This window comes from Eremomyces bilateralis (genome assembly GCF_010015585.1).
Source record: "Eremomyces bilateralis CBS 781.70 unplaced genomic scaffold P152scaffold_6, whole genome shotgun sequence".
Taxonomy (NCBI): Eukaryota; Fungi; Ascomycota; class Dothideomycetes; order Eremomycetales; family Eremomycetaceae; genus Eremomyces; species Eremomyces bilateralis.
This window is the reverse complement of record NW_022985072.1, coordinates 860162-879496: the sequence shown is the minus strand read 5'-3', so window position 1 is coordinate 879496 and position 19335 is coordinate 860162. Positions and strand designations below refer to the sequence as shown.

Below are 19335 nucleotides of genomic sequence, written 5' to 3'. Positions count from 1 at the left end.
ACTATGAGAAACAAAGTTAGCACAAGAAATTGGGAGAATACTAATTTTATTTAGAAGAACATACCAGTAGAGATAATCTCTCACACCGATCCCAGGCCCTAACCAAACATCCGTTTACTCAAAACTCCGACCAGCGAAACCGTGAGAAAGTTGGGTTGATTAGCCGAAGATCGAGAGCAATCTCCTGCCTTGCGGAGGGATCCTGACGCTCTTCTTGGCCTTCGTGGCCCAGGTAACCGCGTTCGCCTCGCACTTGGTGCCCTCCGACACTTTCATCGGCGTCGCGCATCCCCAGGCACATTGCCCGAAGGTTGCGTCGTCGATGCAGTAGAATCCGGTGTCCGAGCACTCGACCTGGCCCGTGACGCACGAACCTTGCGAAGCATCGGCGGCAGGAGCGGCAGGAGTGGCTGGGGCAGCAGGAGTGGCGGGAGCAGAGCTAGCGGGAGCCGATTGCTGGGCTTGCTGGGGCGCAGGCTGGGCAACGACGGGAGCAGCAGTTGGGGTCGGCGCCGCCTGATCAGCAGAGGGGCTGTTGGGGGAGGCAGCAGGAGCGAAGACACCACCGGGGTTGGCGGGCGCGGGAGTGGTAGTTGGCTCGGGAGAACCATAGCCAGCGGGAGCCTTGGCGGCACCGCAGCCAGCAGGGACCGCATTGGGGAACTGGGACTGAACGGGGCCGGCGGGCTTCTTTGTTGTGACGTACTTGCCCGGGTCGGGGAATTCGACGTTCTTGAGTTGCTCGGTCTCGCACGATCCGGAAACCGACCCGATGTTGGCGACGAACAGGGATGGCAGCTCGTCGAGCTTGTCTTTCCCGCCGGAGATGGACACGGCGGCGCAGTTCATGTACATTTCGCGGTTGCCGAGGCTGTTGAACCAGGTCCAGGCGAAGATTGCGTCGCCATCCTTCACCTCCTCCGGAACGGTGAAGTCGAATGTGTTGACACACTTGACGTTGTCGGAGCCGGGAGTGCACTTCTCTGCGGTGTCGAGATTCCACCAGTAGTTGGTCGGGCACCCCTCAACGATGGAGTAGATGACCTTCCAGGAAGCGGGGTCCTTGAGCTTCGCCTGATCCGTCTCGTAAGTCACACTGAGCTGGCACGAACCGCCACCATGGACGGCAGTATTGGCACCATCACCGAGGTTGAACTCGAGATTTTGCGAGGAACCAACAGCCATGCTAGTTCGCGAGCCGATGTTGGAGAGATCAGCACCGTGACACGGGAAATCGGATCCACTGGGATTGAGGGGATCTTTCGGAGCGGAGCCAGTGATGGGAACTGGTTTTTGGATTTGGAAATGCGCGGAGGCCGAGCTGAAGAGGGAGAGCGCTGCGGTAGCAGCGAGGAGGATTGAGGACGACATGTTCAATGAAGACTGTCGACGTTGTCGGTGGTTATCGCAAGTCCGGCTGGCGATGAAGGCGAAAGTCGAATTCTAGAGGTGAAACCTTGTTAGATACTCTTTCCAAAAGACTGTTTTGAAGCTGTTTGTAAAGAGAAGAGCTAGGGGATCTTGTTTGCATGTGAAGGAGATATGAACACAGTCAATATTCCAGAGGTCCATGTTCGAGGCTCGGTTGGAGATATTTTTGTCCATTGTCCTGGAGTCGCAAAAACCTGAGACAAAACACCGAATCCCAACACAACATATCTCGAATATTCAACACCAGTGGTGATGAGGTGACCATTTTGCACGGATGATTGATAGAAATGATCGACATATCAAAGGAAAGGGGATAGTGACGCCAAAGATCCCGGATCGTATATCAAGTCCAAGACTCCCAAATCCTGCCAATTCTCAAGATAGAGCTCAAGATAGAGAGGGCCGCTTCTAACGTTAAACTCTCCAGCTGACAGAGTGATCTGAATTGATTTCGTACTGACACTCATTGCTGTGGTCAGGGGACTAGTGCGCCACAACTCCCAAGCAGGATACCGTCACAACAAAACCTGTCTAACACTCAAGAATTTGGTAGAAAAGCAAGATGCTGCACTCCGATGGCGCCCTCAATACATTCATAATGACAGGAAATGAAGAAAATGAATAACTACTTACTTAACGCGAGTTATTCGAACGTTGTTGTCACAGAGTTGATAACCCTATGGATTTGGGGCGTAGATGTTGTTGCGATCGGTCGGTGATTGGACAGAAAGAGCGTGAGATGTTGATAATGTTGGTGCTGAAAAGGGAAAGTGTAGAATTGGCCTTAGGCTGCAAAAGAATGATGCCTTAAACGCGCAATTCGGTGAGATTGGGGGATATTCGGGCTTGGACTTGAAAGAGTGATTGCTGTTGCTGCGTCAAGCGAGCTACAGTGAATGCGAACGCAAGCGTTGCGCGAACGACAAAAACAAGTGAATGAGCAAAAGGGAGGGACCGTGCTAGCACAAATCTTCCAAAATCCAACAGACTCTTGATAAAAAATGATCGATGAAGGAGAGGGGAGGAAAGGGGGACGGTTCGACGGGATCCCATTCACCTTATAATTTGTGAAATGAGGAGTGTCACAGGGGGACCACATAACCATGTCTCTTGTCGTTCAAGGGTCACCCGCCAGGGGGGCCGCTTAGACTGCAGAATCTGCGCCTTTTCTACGGGCATTCTACCCCCCAGCTGCGGCCCATTTGACAGCCTGTCCGGCCATACCGCCCGTAAACCAGACTGGAGTACGATCTGCAAGACAGAAGGACTGGGCTCCCGGCTCTCCGTGACGCTGACTCTCTCCCCAAGTCCCCATCCTTCCTATCCCTTGATGGCTTAAGAGGCTGAGACACAAGGAACAAACGAAAGAACAAAGCACCACCTAAAGGCAAGTATCTCTCGCCTATCCGATTGGATCTTATGGTTTAGTTGTCAGTCATGCCATAGGATAGCCCGTTTCGAAGCAGCCAGGCTTCTGCACCTGCATGAAGCCATGAACCCACTCAACGTCCTTACTCCCCGTTTCCTCTGCAGCTGCGCAACTGGTCCCAAGAACGCTGGGAAGGTCTCCATATCTAGATTTTCTTCTGACTGGTCATATGCCGGAAGTACTCTCCTCCACTCACGCGCAACACAAGCGCCAGATGTGTGACGGGAGGAATTAGGAAATGCATTCCATGAAATAGCGACCGTAGATACCGATGTACATCGCTATCCTGAGAGGAATGAGTGGAATCATGCCGATCCTACACCACCATTCCTCGGGCATCGTGTCGCTCGTCATTCAGCCTGGGGCGATAACGGTGTTTGGATACGATATCACGACGGCAAAAGCCACCCAGATCAGCTCTACCGGATCCGGATAGATACATGCCACAGAGTCTTGGTTTGTGCAGTGGATGTCAGGAACTTCGGGAAGGGCGAGGGGCGGAGTGCCAGGGAACCAAGGAAGCATCCAGGTTTGTCAATATCAGGGCATGATGGAAAGGACTCGCAAGTGAACAGTCAGTGTTCTGAGTTCAATGTCATACCCCTTACGGATTGGTTAAGGGACCGCCAACTCAACAACTCAACGGACAGGAACTGTTTCCAAACGGCGACCTTTCATCGCCATGTTGAATCGTTCCAAGGGGGTATCCTGAATGATTCAGCGCGCGGGGAAGATGGTGACTTTTCTTTTCTCCCTCTCCTGGATACCACCCCAGCATCTTGTCCTGACTGGCCCGGCGATTTTTAGTCGATCACGTCCAAGAATCTTGTGCAAGCAGAAAAAGGCAAACACGTTGGGATGCCGTCAAATTGATAGGTCGAAAAGTCAAAACCTGCAGCCTATCTGGCACCACGGGGCGGACGCAGGTACGGGCAGCTATCGATAGCTGATAGGATTTGTATCCCTCTCCTCTTCAGCCTCATGCCCCTGCCATGAAGTTCCTGCATCCAATCATGCGCGGATTTGGGCTCCTCGCGATGCAGTAGCTCCATCGACAAGCTACTCCTACACTTCTTCGCCCGTCGCCACACTGGGGCGCAGGAACACGGAGCTCCCGCCGGGTTGAGCGACAGAAGCTGCGCAAAATCGGGGGCCAGGCCATGTCCGCCTTTGCTGTGCGCTTGGATGCGAGAGAATTGGAGAAATACGACATTGTACAGTAGCATACGATGCTCATTGGCACTTTGGCAGGGTGCAGGATCTCCAGAAGCAAAAATACGATACTTTTGCCAACAGTCACCAGATTCCTACCCGCCTGCATGTCGCCAAACAAGAAACGTGGATTGCGTAAACCGCGATGCAACATGGCAAGTTTATCGGCATCACAGTTCAGAGAATACGCCAACGTGGATGAACGATTGGATTGAGGATCTCTCACCCAGCGCGTCCCATGTCCACCCCGCACTCGTTGTGCAAAGGCCCTTCGCCATCGCGACCTCCTGGTTGGCTGCGAGCCCGAGGCAAGTCTTTCCATGAAACACACCAGTCCGCCTGGTCGCTTCAACGCCTGTCCATGTATTAATGCCTGCGACGCGGCGGTGTCCCTGTCTTGCTCACGTTCACAAGAAAAAGCCGAGAGAATTAGATTCAGGAACCGGAGTTCGGCTGAACCATCGTGGCAGGATGCTGGGCTCACTTCCATTGGCCTTGGTTCTGGCCTGATCAACTCGTGTCTTCGTGCCCTCCTTTGCGTGCCCTCCTTGCCGTGACTTGGATGAGACTGAAATAGAGTCTATAAAGGTTGCCACTTGTAGGCAGAAATGCATGAGGTTGTTAAATGAGATGTGGAACGTAGGGTTCTTGTTCAGCTGCAATCAATCCCTAATTTTCTATTGTCATTTGCCATTTACATTTCTGCTACAGAGGCGTCCTTCCAGTGGCTACCACAGCGCGAATCCATTCTCAAGGTCATCATCTTATTCGTCTCCAACTCACGCTCTGTGGCCTGCTTGGTGGCGTACCCCGTAACCGCCCTAAGTGGATCCCGAAAAGCAAGTTGTCGCCAAAACGCTTTCATCACATCGTCCTTCCTCTCTCAGTCAGAAGTCAGATCTCTAATTCATCAATCTTGTCAAGTCGTGAGGCCCGTGGGCCTCGACCTTGGGCTTCTCCGCAGTTTCCCACCTCTTACCTCTTAAGTCGTAGTCGCTAAGAACGTGAGACGTCGATCGCAAAATTGCGACCACACCTCAATCTCCGAGCAGACGGGTGCTTCCGCAAGGATCACCTGGGAAGAGGCCAGTGCCCAAGCCCCAAAAGCCTCGTTGTTTCATCGCCACTTTGCACTTTCCAGCTCGCAAAATTCTTTCACGCTCCACTACCTAAAGTATGCTAAACTGCCATGTGTGGGCGGTCCTTCCACCCGCCCGGGACTTTACTCCGCATTTGCCCCATTGTGACATTGTCCAATGTCCCAGGTAATCTGTCCGTGCAGCGGGCCAGGGACCGTGATCCGGTTACCTAAACCGCGGATGTCGAACGATTCGGTTGAGGTGATGAGAAGCACTGAGCATCAGAACATAGTAAGATGGGGAGGCAAACCACCCTTGCAATATCATTCCCCATCATCAAAGAATATCGTTGCCCAAATCAGAGTGTCTTTCTTTTATCGTCGCATTATCCAATGTCTCAAAGCAAACATAATCCTATGTGATGTGTCTTCCAGCTCTTCCTGCGTGGGATCGGACATTAAAGGGGCATAAATCGCAATCTGTGATCTCTAAGTTACACCAATCGATCTGCAAGATACTACTTTCGTTGATCGCGTGGCGGCGTCTCGATGAGGAAGCAGGATGCACGCTGTCAGTTGCGTATTTGTGGTAGGTATTTTAGGCTCGACCTCTGTTCATGTATTGGGTGTCACGATGATGGATTCTAGTTGTTTCCCTAGCCTGCGTCCGTGAGTGTGCATGCTGATCGCTCAGGGGCAAACCTCCAGCTTCCGGGATGGCTTCAGACTGCTCAACTATTCAGAGTGCCAGCCTCGATTCTTCCTCGAATAACCTATCATGAATGTTTCCCCCCCCCGAATCCTTCATTCACCAGTTTGCTGCTCCTCCAGTCCGGTAAGATCTCTCTACATCTTTATCGAATATCCCATCTCTTCTTTTCTAGCGCAGACTACCTGTAGCTTAGTTATCGCCACGAAGCTATCAATCGTCTAGACAAAGAACAGTCTAGTTAATAGAGCTCAATCATCGTCACTCGTTCAGGTGGCAAATCCTTCATAGTTTCCGCCTCAATACCCAGGACGTGGTAGACTCTGATATACCCCTACCGGTTATGACCCTTCGGAATGACCGAAAGGACGTGGGCACTGAAGAATAGACTACGTATATCGCCTTCATTAACAATGGACCTCAACCAAGGGGTCCTTCAGTCAATAACAGCAATGGCATGTAGAATCCTGCTTGCGACTCTTGCTATTTCCATGGACTGGTTGCATGATATGTTTGACCTCTCCTCCTTAGGACTTGAGCAACAGTCCATATCCTCCGAATGGTCGATGTCGTTCAAGCCAGAGACAGTCACACTGGAACCAAAGGAGCCGATGGCGAGCACCTTTCACGAATGGTTTGACGCCGTAGGGAATAAATTAAAGTAGCTCGATATCTCTAGTATCTAAGGACTATCTTTCCATCATTCACGGTTCGACAAGATTATCCACTATTGACAATTATCAACATATATTGTGCGATCTATGTGCAGCCTAGAGACAGAAATATTTTAGGACCGTCGATTTCAAAATTTCTATCTATATTGCTCCATCGCCCCGTTCCAAGTCCTTGCCAAAATTTGCTTCCAACCTGACTACGTGGTCCCCATCTCGTGCAAACGTATCTCCGACTCCCCTGTTGCCAATTTTCCTCGCCGAGTCCAATCATTCCATGTCGTTGCTCTCCGCTTCATCCCCAAAATCTCAGTATCCACTGCGTCCAGTTCAATACGGTCGGCCGTCTCAATTCCCCAATGCGGCCGGTTATCGCTTCCGGTAAACCTTCCCAATCCATACCTCTCACCCCGCGGCCTCGGGGCCATTTGAATGCCCGTTTTGGCTTTGACGGCGGTGCTTGCAGCCACGTAGGCTAAGATGCTCGCAATGCTTGTCGGCAAACGTGGGAGGAACCCCCACTTCTGTTTGGCCTTAAGGTACACCAGAACGGTGGTGAATGCGTACACGGCGAGGATGACGAGAGCGAGGGCGACCATAGAGCGATGAAGGAAAAGTCGACGCTCGGGTCGGTTGGTCAGTCCCGCGACAACGGGAAGCGATTGAGCGGGTGTTGAAGAGGCAGGAACGAGCAAAAGGTCTTGGTTAATAGCAACAAGAATCGCGAATAAGGTTGAGTAGAGGGATGTGAAAGGGTTGCTGATGTCCGCATATGTGGGAGGAGGCGTAGCAGGATCGAGGAACGCACTATTGTTGAGAGTGCGCGTCATCAGGTAATTCGTGAAATCGGAAGGGAACGTGTCATTGTGCCAAACAGCGGCGGCGGCCCGTCTTGTTTCTTCACCCGGAGAATATACCATGTCTCCGTTGCCAACAATAAACTGGTTCGCCTGCTGTATGAGATCCAGCGGTGTCGTGGTGAAATGAGACGCTATATCCGAGGATAGCTGGACGGAATGTCTACGAAGCACTCGTCCCGTCGTATCAACCTCGACGTCAGCCTCACCAGTGACAATTGTAGGCACACATGCCATGATAAGCTCTTTCCTGTCAGTGACGGAAAAGGGCGGAGGGTCTCGAGGTTTGGCTTTCTCGCCCTCAGCGACGTTTGCCCGGAGCCATCCTGCGAGGAAACGGGATTCGCAGAGCCGGGAGACCTCGTCTGATGCATCCGGGCCTCCAAACAAAGGGGCTGTAAACTCGAGGGCGGACGGTCCATTCGATTTGGCGACGTTGGTACTAATGTTTGCCACGCATGTCACCGGCTCTTGTACATTTTGTGTGAATGTTACGTTCAGCGCAAACTGGAACATGGGTGCGGCAGTGGGGTTGGAGAATCTTGATCGATCAAGCGAAGCCTGGTATGATGTTGGCCCGGATTTCTCGACTGGCGCACAATCGAGCTTGCTTCCGAAATATGTCGTTTTTGCACGATGCGTGAATGACATATTGGTCTCTACAGAGGGGCCCTCGAACGGAATGTATGTGTATGCTTCGTCTGCCCATGGTGGCAGCGGAGTCTTCGCTGTGATATTCGACATTGCCACATAGAATGCATCTTGAGTCGTACTCCCCTGTCCCATATACTGTGGAATGAAATTGAATTCCTGTCCCGTTCCATTCAAGGCTTTGAAATTTGATGTGAAAGGCTGAACGAAAGTGGAACCAGCGGGAACAGGCACCGTCTGCTCGTAGAACAGACTGGAGAGGGCGACAGGGAGTACGTTAGCCAGGAGGGTCATGACACAGACTGCAGATAACAAGAAGTGTCTGTTCCGAATCGATCTCAGAATGGAAAATTGTGGTGGGTAAGAGTTGTAGTCGGCCTTGATGGATGACTTTGCTTCTGCATATCCTTTCCGCATGTCCTCGAATGACTGCAGCATGCAGAGCAATCGGTTGAGCACCAGCCAGGCCGGTTCGATTAGTGCTCCTAAAGCTGTTGGAAGGTAGTTGGTGACAAACTGGCGGACAAACTGGTTTTCGGAAGGAAGAGGTAGGCCTAGACAAGTTAGTGGCCGTGTCAATCCCATTCCAATAAAGAGTAATGAAAGCGAAAATGGGACCGAAGCGCGTAAGGGGTGGGCATCGAAGTGTAGAGGATCGACGGCAAGGAGAATTGAAACAATCTCCGCCTGCGAGTTACCCATCCCCAACCACGGCAGAAAAGTTCAATGATTAATTCAACAGTCCACGACATTTTGGATAACTGCAAGTAGGCGACTGGAGGAGCATCAAAGTGCAAGGGAGCCGGAAATAGTGTTCCCCATTCGGAACCCCAACGCAAAGATGTGTGTGAACAGTGATGTTGGGACTCACCATTCGCGGAGATAGACCACAGATAAATGCCCAGGATGACACCGAACGCGGCAATTTGGAAAATGAAGAATATCGTCCCGGCAACTAAGGTGAGCTCTTTTGGTAGTACTTTTTTCCACTCCCCGCGACCGTGCGCTTGACTGCCAGGAAGCAACGTTTCCGTCCCTCTCCAGCCTTCGTCTTCCGTTGACAATTTCAGCCCTGCGCTTGTTGGATCGTATGCAATATGGAATTTTTTATCCTCCACCGCGGTTTCCAAGTTCTTGACGGGGACAGTGTCCAAATCCTTGAAGGCCGCCAGTGCGGCGTCTTGGCCGGCCACCATATCCATCAGTGCAGATATCGTCGACGGATCTCTCTCGAGCTTCAGATGTCGTGTCAAAGACATATAGAGTAAACAGCATGAGAGGATGCAGATAACGCCCAAGACACCAACGACGATGCCAATAAACGCCGGCACCGTTACAATGGCTTGAACACCGTAAGTTCTTGTGCCCGTTCCTCGAGTTGCGGGATCGAGGTCGTCCTTGAGTATGCTAGCCAAGCGGCGCGCAAACAGCACTCGGTAAGCGGACTCGAAAGACTTACGTAAGACCTCGGGCACCATATAATCGTCTTCTGGCAGCATGGTGGCCCCGAGAGCGAAGGGTACCAAACGCGGCGTATAGTAGGAATCGAAAAGTGTGTTGGCGAGTTTGGTCTTTTGTCCAGGCCACGAGTTGGTAGGGAAGTTACTCCTGCCAGCCGATGCTGCCTCTGTCCCTTGGTTCATGCTTGTTTCGAAGTCGGTAGTATTGAACATCTCTGCCGGAAAAGGCTCTTTTGGTCCGAGAGGGTTGCTGGAAATGACTCTCCTATCAGAGAGAGATATTGTGGCTTCCACGCGTTGGGTAAAATAAGAAGGTCGGCAGTAGAGTGTAGTCGTATCGGCATTCTGGAGCTTCTCTGCATTGGTGAAATTCTCGTATTGCGCCTTGGGTACCTTGATCTTTGCTGACATGGTCAAAAATGTACTGGACTCATTTTTCGGACAATAGGGCGACAAATAATAATCGGAAAACCCCTCGGGGCTAAAGAACCCAACATAAAACATAGAATATATCTTGTCTGTTTCGTTTACATTCATTCCCGGACCGAGTGGATACAACCTTTGAAAGTCGCATCCCCAGGAACTAGTAAGCCGGCCATCCGAATCGCCATTCGTGATGTTGATCCCGGAGACCACTGCCTGCTCGCAAAAAATGTCGAGGCTGAAAAGGCGAGTTTCCCCGGTCAATGTGTCGGTATCTTCCACGGTTGAGAGTGGCTGTTCCACCGCAAAAGGGGCGAGGGCATAGTCGCGTGTGGTGAATTCGGGGAGAGTTTCATTCCACCATAGTATATTTGCCGCCGAATACACCTCCTCCATCAACAGCAGCTCTTTCTGCTCAGGAATAGGAACATAGGACGTGGAGGATAGAATAGGAACGGACAAAGTCTTGTTGATCGTTTCCACGGAGAATATGCCTGCCTGCGTCGGAGTGAGACCCCAGAAAACCAGAACAATTGCCAGAGAGGCACAGAATATCATGGAATGTTTGTTCTTGATGGCATTTATTGGCACCGAGGCCATGAAGTCCACTGGATAATGAAGGAGGAGAGAATTCTTCGCCGAAGCCCCCCCAGATGTCGAAAGTTGGTAAAACGGCTCGATCCGTTTCGTATCCAAATCAATCCATGCCCACATTAAACTGAACAGAACCGAAATGATGGTCGGCAGGATCAAGTATCCAAATGTTTTCGACGATGGAAGGTCATTGATGTCCACTCCAAAAAGGAGTCCATCATCGCGAATACTGCGCAGGTGAAGGACTATAAGGGCAGCAATTAATGCGCAACAAATGGCGATTGTGCCAATTAAGAACGGGGGACGAAGCGAAAAAGGTTTCCATGGTCGAAAGGAGGTGGTTCTCAACGGTGCAGCACTGTACGCAGAGGATACCGCTTCATACTGTCCATCATCTTTCTGGCTGCCATCTGAGGTATCGTATAGCGCTGGATTGAGAGCCATTCCTTGCGACATAGGACGTCAGCACTCTGCAGTGCCAGCACGACGGCAGTAAGATATGAAATTCTTCAATAGCGGCTCGGCTCGCAGCTGACAACAAACCAACTCAAGAAATGAACACCATAACCACGCAAAAGCATGAGCAACACGCACGCGATGCAAAAGAAATGAAGGCAAGGTATTCTGCCTACAATGATGGAATTGAAGGAACTATAAACGTCGAACGGCGCGTAGACAGGTAAAATTGAAACCAAGTCTGAAAGTCTGAAACGGACAATGGTGAAATATCCAAAATAGCAGTATTACGGAGTACCAACAATCCCAATTCCCACCTAAACGCTAGAGGCTGAAGAGTGAAGATCCCCTAGCCGGGGCCCTAGCCGGGGTCCTACAGTAGGTATTCTTAGCCCTTATGAAAACCAGTCGATTGCCTGGCTTTATTGCCTGCAGTTAGTCTGACGTTGGTAACGGCTTGGCAAAGAGATCAGGCGGTTGCATACTACGTATTACTACGTAATATTGTTACATTCCTTGGCATGGTTTTCCCAAAAATATGCCAACTTTGGGTAATGAGTTTTGCAATCAGGCACAATTGCAAAAGTCGTTGCCCAAATTTGGCTGTTTTTTGCGAGTTGCCCGCCAAGCAATGTAACAATATATGCAACCGCCTGATGCAATTGGGCGCCAGTAGCCCCGAATGCCAATTTCAAGCTTGTGGTTGATTTATGGTCTACGAGGTATGGAGCGCTTGGAGCGCAGCTTCAGTAAATAATTACAAGTCTCGCGCTATTCCACCGTTCCACTAAATATCAGCACTTGAATCCTTCCGTGCGACTTGATGCAATAGGGAATACCAGGGTCCAGGAATAGGGTCTAGGAATTCCATTAGGGTCCTCGGGGATTCCGGAGTGAACGGAGACCCGAATGGGCGATGATTCGTCAGGTCCGGATGATAGGAGACTGTTGACGCTTGGCAGGTACGTACCTATCAGAACTCAGAAGTCTTCGAGTTCCAACCTTACCATTTGAGTCGAGAGTGCACTTGTGCTTGGTTCTGCGAATTGCGATGCTGCTCCTCAGTCTCCCCAGCTTGTCTCAGTCCGTGCTTCGTGGTTCGTTGGCTCATGACTGTTAGCTGTACTATAGGCGTCTATAGCCCGTACGTTCACGTGCTTTTAGCCTTAGGAGTGAGAAGGTTGTGTGCTGGTGAGTGGCACCTGAACCTGTATTAATATTTCTCTCCGGGATCCAATTCATCCTATGTTCCGGTTCTCATCGTGGCTTCACATTCATCAGAACAATCATCGATGGCAGACCGAGTGCCTGCTTATCGTTCCTGCTTCGAAAATGTCAATTAGAGGCCCTTTTGCTACTACCACCGACCTCCAACTTCGAGATCAAACTACTATGGATCACTTTGCAAAACTGCCCTCCTACCGTACGAGATGCGGTTGGCCATTCTTGAGTGGATTCCTCATATTTATGGCCTTGCGCACCTTGCCCAAGTGTCTCCTGCAATGAGCAGAGTCTTTCATTCTTGTGGTCATTCGCTGATGAAAGCGCGTTGACGACGTCAAATTTGGCAGGAGACTTCGAGCGACGATTTATACTTTCACATTGTTGAAAGCCTACCTTCCGATCAACCAGGACATACTTGAGTACACTCGCTGTTACACACATGAATCCAAGTATCCGGATTCCAAGGTGGATTTTCCAGATACTGTCTCAGCTGTGGTACTTCAAGATATCCTATGATTGAGCTTGAATATTCACGATCTTGCCTCATGGTGCCTGGACGAGTTTTTTAAGGCGGGTTCGATCAACGAAGCCCCTGAACATGGTCGACAATGTACCACTGAGTTTCAATATGGAAGATAATATGAGGGTATCCTGTCGAGCTTGTAGAGGTCGGTCCACCATCCTGGCCCGAACTCCAACCGGTGACACTGGCTCTCTGGCGAATTCAAACGTACTTCGCAGGAAATTTGAGTGGCGTCGGCAAGGAACCGTTCGAAGGCTCGCTCCAGCGGTTCGCACGGTGGACTGGTGTGCATAATGAAGATGAAGTTCTTGAGACTCATGACTGTCTCCGCGACTTGCTAATCACACACGATGTTAGACTAACGCTGACTGAAGATGGATATCTTACCTTACTGATGGATCCCGAGGACCTCGCCGGGAACCGACGTGGAGACTCCCTACCCTGTACGAAGGAACAGATCATTGGCAGAGCAATAAGGGAAACGTGGTACGAGCCACTGGAGGGTACTGGTTCCTCCGCCGCCTCACATCTTCAACCTGCTCACCCTGCTCGCCACTGCTCATGGTGTCTCGCGCCATTTATTTGCCTTGGAATTAGAATATGGGACACGCGGAGACTAGTCGGATTTCGATTGCTTTGCTCGAGTAAAATTCCAGAACAACAGTTCAAGCATCTCGAATGCTGCCATCATCAGTCAGACTCAGTCGACCCAAAGCAAGCGCACATCTTCGTAACATGGATGGTCATCATCCCCAGGGACCAGCTATCCTCTGAAAATCCCACCGCGTTCGAGTTATAGAAATAGGTGAAGGGTGAATCAGAGCTCATGTCCACGGCTGAACGCCAATATCTTTTTACTCCAATTCAGGAGGTATTGATGAAAGAAGTTTACCAAGAATCGATAAAGAAGACTGGCCTACGAGCAGTGCACGATCAAGCATTCAGACGCAACCTTTTCAATTTTGCGAGCGCATATGCCCCTTTGGAGCCTTGGATGGAAGACGTGATGCAAGGAGTGCTTGGTAATTATTGATTAGTTATAGCTTTAGGCGATCTAAGGTAGAGACTAGAGTGTTTGTCAGACTAACCCCTGTCTGACTGCTGTCTCCCAGAGTATCACCGCATCATTGGTTTTAGAAGGCAAAGGGTCTACTTTAGGTATTGACAATTCTGAAAAGTATCGGAAGATACCCGCCCCCAGGAGATGATCTGAACTTGACCGATGCTCAATCAAGGAGAATGCACCTCCGTGCCTATTTAGGATCTATATACAGTGGTTTGGTGGCAAGGAATGTTGTCCTCGGAGTGACAGGACTACATGAGAATGTGCCGAGAGCCACCATATCCATATCTGTTTATATCAATGAGTCCTGCAACCTGGTTGCGTCGTACACATTCGCCACTGTCTTGATTTCTGGCGTCCCTTTTCTTGTCCTCACTTTGGATCCCCAAGAACGTACATATCTTGTTGGTTTATTTGCCGTGTTTTTAGGGATATTTTCTCTAGGTTGGTCTTTGAGGGAGCTTGAACAGTCTAGACCACGAGTTACATCGGATATAGCGGGAGCCTCATTGACGGCTTGTGTGGTGGGCATTTCATTGTAGTCCTGCTTGTCTTTTGGCGAGCCTGAAAACGGTAGGTTTGATGTTTCGCGGTGGGCAGCAGAGCCTGGTTGAGGCGTCATTCTGTTAGAGATCGTGGCAACAGCCTCTATAGCAGCCTGGATAGTAGGGATTTCATTCTGGCCCTTCTCATTCGATTAGCCAAAAGGGGTTATGGTTGGGCCTTTGCGCTGGCCAACAGAGTTTGGTGGAGAGGTCGTTTTGTTAGGTAGAGTGGTTCCATCCTAATTTCGGATCGTGTGTTAAATGATTGACGCGGTAGAGCCCCTTTTTAGTGAAAACTCACCTCCTCTGCCTTTAGCCGCTCCATAGGACGCACTCAACTCCCATTGTCCTCAATGATACTGGGCTGGATGCCCACTACCCTATTTGCACGGTTCACTTGCCATTGCTGGTCTGGTATGTGATTGCTGCCGATATACACTTGCTGTGGTGCTTGAACGCCGTACCCCGGTGTATCTGGCCGCCAACGATCTGTAATACCAGCTTCTGTATCAATTTCCGGAGGGGGAGGACAGTTGCTTCCCAGCAAATGGTTAACTACTGGAAGGGTTGGACTACCATTATCCAGAGACCCAGATGTGGATATAGCTGAAAAGCAAGTCCAATCCTGAAGCCAGTTTAGATGGATCATCCAGCCGATAGAAAATGCTGTGAGACAAGTTACAGCGACGGCGAAAGACATGATTGCCAACCATCGAGGAATAGTGCTTCGCTCTGAAAAGGCATAACCGGCTGCCACGACTAATAAGAGAACGTAGTTGACGGCTAAAGCTCCGATAAAGAATGGCTGCCATTCCACGGCAGAAGTATGTATTCGCTTTCGACGCTCATCCCTCTTTTTCTTTATAGCCTCTGGTGTGTGGTCTTGGTTTGACATTGTGCGAAGGTAGGAAATTAATGATGATTGGTCTTCGGCGTATAATCAGATATATATAAAGATCAATATATGTTGAGCAACTATCAAATTTAAAGAACGTCTTCGAGTAATGGATGGCTAAGTCTCTGTAAGACAATTTGAGGTACCACGGCAGTGTTTAGTTTTGGTTTTCAATTACTTCCAGACAATGAGTGAACGAACTTGTCAAAACCTAAAGAACCAAACCAAGACCTAAGCAGCGCCTTAGACAGAAACTGTCTTGAAAGAGGCACTAACTCAATAGCGAAAGGGTATTGTTACATTAGAAATTCTTAAATTCATTCGTTGACGCTTGTTCTTGGCCCTTGAAGCTGTCATAGCAATTTCAGTGGGATCAGTGCATTTCATTTATGGCACACCGCAAAAGGGAAAACGTGACACAATAATATCTATGGTAACCCTAAATCTTTTACTACTAGGTAAAATAGTTCCAAACCATCAGATATTTGAAGGTGTGAGAGAAAGCTTGTCTGGGTTGGGCCACATTCGCCAGTTCCTAGTGATGTCTTGAAATTGATCAGGGTGTTTCAGCCTGGATCTGGGTGATCAGACCTGGTCTCATGTATTACTTATATTGTATGTGTTATCAAGGAACTGGTTGTGCCCAAAGAAAGCTCCCCATTGGTTTTGAGGTACCAATACGGAATGAATAGGTATTTATTAAGGTTTAACTACCATTGATGGTTGCCATAGTGACTATGGATAATGCAACAAGGCAACAACTCCCAACATTTTCCATGTGCATAAACACTCTGAAGTGCATCCATGTGCTCAAGAGAATCCTGTTAGAACTCCTCTATTAACGCCTCTTGAAATCTCCGAATAGGGGCCTCGGGTCAAATACCGAAGAATCATTTTAATGGTTGCCTTGTCACATGAATATTTCAGCTGGTGAGGCTGGACAGCCCCGCTTTCAGTGTGAAGCTGCATAACAACTGCATACATGCTGTCAAGGGTTGCGCAAGGCTGCGAGAAGCGCCTCATACCATCGTCGTATATGAATACCTGCGATGAGGCGCCGGAGCCATGACTTGTCTCCAAGTTCCTCTCAAGCACTTTGCTAAATCGCAAGGCTATGGCAGAGATACTTGGGGCCACCGCAGCCGGGCCTCGCCCTTACGACGACAGTGAGGGCATTTTGCGCCATATTTGTGACTTACAAGCAAGGCAAAATAAGGCTTCAAAATACAAAGGCATGGGTAGATAATTTGGTGTCTCTATTGGACCAGATAGAGGAATATCAAAGATCTCAGCCGAGTAATCAAAACGTGGATACATGGATTGAGAGGAGCAAAGGATATCTGAGTCCGTTAAAGAAATGTGTGACAGATCTGGCAACCCTCAGCGATGGAGCACCCTGAGGAATGTACCAATTATCAAGCAGATTGACTTGAAAATGAAAGAGTCGGAGATCCGAGAGATACAAGGAAGTCTTTCGAGCCTTGGTGCTGTGCTGAACTTCGAGTTCCAATTCCTTCAGACATACGTCTCCTCCCTTGATACGTAGCCTCACGGCCCAAGTCAAATCTCAATGTCACGATTAACACTGAAACAGACAAGCGGATCAAAGTCATCGAAAGGATATTCTGGAGCAGGTTGATAAGGACTTGGCAAAACAAGACGAGCACCATCGTGTTAGAAACGAAAAAGCATCGGACATCAGCAAAGTTCTAGCTTCGGTTGACAAGAAGCAAGACGGTATCGTATCACTCCAGGCAGTCCACACAGATATGATGTGCGAAGTCCTGTGCCATGATCGTAGTGTTGCGGGATCGGATGCAATTACCGAAGTGGCATCTTAATCAGCATTGGGGAATGGCTGCGGGAATCGTCTGGATCAATGATTAGGATCGAATGCACGGTCGAAGACGAGAAGTTACTGTGAATCGGCAGCTTCCTTGCCGATGAGCTTTCTATCCTCCAAGTCCCCTTGCTGGCAATTTGTAGCGCTCAAGGTGATTGCAATACAACTTTACCGGCACTTGAGCGCGTGATGGCCAACTGGACGAATTCTCTTCCAACGCCAACCAGAGAAGAGAGTACAACTGAAACTGTATCAGAGTGGAACAGGAAAGGACATTTCCCGTACCTCATCCTGTACGGAATTGAGACCCTAGAAGGGATAGAGGACACCGACGTATGGGAAAGCATTTTCAACACACTGGACAGTTGTGTCAAAGAAAACAAGGCCAAAATTCTCCTTATATCTAGGATTTTAGATGACAGGGTTATCTCAAGGCCCCCTGAACCACCGAATCTGGATCTGTATCAAGGAGAATCCGCTGATATACCAATTATATCGCTCGAACCAGCCCTCAGGGAAATATAGGTGGGATGCATGCCGGCTAGCGACGCGAAGGAAACAAATGACTATCATTAACATCTGGTTTCGCGGAGAACTCCCCATCTTGGAGCTTGGATGCTTGGAAAAAATCCACTACCTGTCTATCCTACCTTGAGCAATGTCCTCTTCGAATGTACTCCGTGCCCCTTTCCATATGTCGTACCGCTTGGTGTTTTCCAGCGTAGTAAGATGCTGCTCCCGTATCCTTTTCTTTTCTTTCTCACCAAGGTTGGGGTATTGCAAAATCAGTGATACGCGGCTGTGGATGGCGTCATCGAACTTGAGGACGCGGTTCGTGGTAAGGTAAATAATGCCACGGTAGTACCCAAGGCTCTGTAGAAACGCTACAATCGCCATTGTTAGAAATATTTTGATCAGTGTGTGTTACTGTCCCACCATACCGGATATGATTGCTTCTTCATTCAAGGTGCTTCTACTGGACCGCTGATGCAGATAGACATCGGCTTCGTCAATCAGCAGAAATGAGTTCCAATGGTACGTGTATCTAAACCATTTGTTCAGCCTTGCTTGAATATCTTCTGGCTCAGTGCCTGGCATGTGTCAGCTGCAGTATTAGTCAAACTACAATGGTCCATGTGTAAATACCAATATCAGCACACGACAGGCGCAGAAGTGGTCGCTCTATTCCGGTTCATTAGCATTGATTACTCGGAATCGCTTGGTGTGACCAAACCATTCCACTCAGCTAAACATTCGGCCGAATATGTCTTCCCTGTCCCCGGCGCACCATGCAATAAAATAACTCTGCCTTCGGCCTTCCCCTTGATTGGGTCAATTGAGAATGTCCTATGGCCACTGGAGCCAAAGGACGTCCGATAAGACACCCTTGTAAAAGCCTTCAAACTCCGCAGATCCGTCTCATCAATGACCAGAGTATCGATGATTGAGCGGCTGGGGACATCTAGGGCAAGATGATGAGCTTTTGAAGTGCAGGTTAAATGTATGACAGGTGGCACTTACAGTCACTGATATCATCCACATCACGTAGGCTGTACATACTGGTTAGATCCCTTCGCCTGAAGGTTGTCGTTGCAGCTTACACCAAGTCCTTGTCCCGAGCAAGAACACTCGAATCCACCTCGGCATGAGCCTGTAATGGTCATCCGCCAAATGCAAGTCCCCCGACTTTGGGTCAATGTCCGCGAAGCCCTTTACATCACTGTGGCGCGAATACTTATCGTTCAAAACATCGTCCTTCGAGACCCATTCTTCATCGTCCCGATCAGGGCCATATTCATAAATGTTGAATGCAGGGTCAACGATGGTGTTTCCATGATACTGTTAAAAGGAGTTCATCGTTTGCAGTTAGTTTGAGGTTGCTCACGAAGCACTTCTCTTGCCTTCCTCGGTGTCGGTATGCATAACCGTTGTACTCAGCTTGTGGGGCATGAGGTGCTAGTAGCTGGAAATACTTGCGTCCTCTTTCGACCAGCCGCTTCCCAAATTCATTGTCCACAGCGAACTTCATCGGATAGATGTCGAGATCGGGGATCTTCCTCTCGTCATGAAGCTTCGAAACCGTAACAGAATGCCAAACACGGTTGATACGCTTGGCTTTAAATAGGGCTAGGAACGTATAATAAGACATACAGCGAATCCTTACCATCATAATCGAGATATCAGAGTTTAATCGAAACGTTATGCTCGCTTGGGTCTCTCTCGAGGTCCCAAATGAGAAGATAAACGCGACAGGCGATAAAGTCATCGCCA

At 49.5% G+C, this 19335-nt stretch overlaps 4 protein-coding genes across 4 annotated transcripts; all 4 read right to left on the bottom strand.

Annotated features, from left to right (window-relative positions):
* Positions 1–699: 699 nt before the first annotated feature.
* On the bottom strand, positions 700–1371 carry P152DRAFT_394073 (uncharacterized protein; the record flags this gene model as incomplete). The annotated part of the gene is made up of 2 exons (XM_033676235.1): positions 700–981; positions 1045–1371. Coding segments are annotated over 2 exons (609 nt in total), but the record flags the coding sequence as incomplete, so codon positions are not given.
* Positions 1372–6526: 5155 nt separating this feature from the next.
* P152DRAFT_433421 (uncharacterized protein) lies at positions 6527–10959 on the bottom strand (the record flags this gene model as incomplete). Its single annotated transcript, XM_033677462.1, has 2 exons — positions 6527–8592; positions 8874–10959. 2 exons carry the CDS (start codon positions 10957–10959, stop codon positions 6731–6733), a joined length of 3948 nt encoding a protein of 1315 aa, XP_033535495.1. The 3' UTR covers positions 6527–6730.
* Positions 10960–14660: 3701 nt separating this feature from the next.
* On the bottom strand, positions 14661–15221 carry P152DRAFT_501549 (uncharacterized protein; the record flags this gene model as incomplete). Its single annotated transcript, XM_033682321.1, has 1 exon — positions 14661–15221. One exon carries the CDS (start codon positions 15219–15221, stop codon positions 14661–14663), a length of 561 nt encoding a protein of 186 aa, XP_033535494.1.
* A 2476-nt stretch (positions 15222–17697) lies between these two features.
* P152DRAFT_501547 (P-loop containing nucleoside triphosphate hydrolase protein) lies at positions 17698–18654 on the bottom strand (the record flags this gene model as incomplete). Its single annotated transcript, XM_033682320.1, has 5 exons — positions 18586–18654; positions 18299–18526; positions 18211–18246; positions 18006–18155; positions 17698–17948 (listed from the first exon to the last, which is right to left on the bottom strand). The coding sequence occupies exons 1-5, from the start codon at positions 18620–18622 to the stop codon at positions 17698–17700; spliced, it is 702 nt and encodes a 233-aa protein (XP_033535493.1). The 5' UTR covers positions 18623–18654.
* Between the last annotated feature and the right edge of the window lie 681 nt (positions 18655–19335).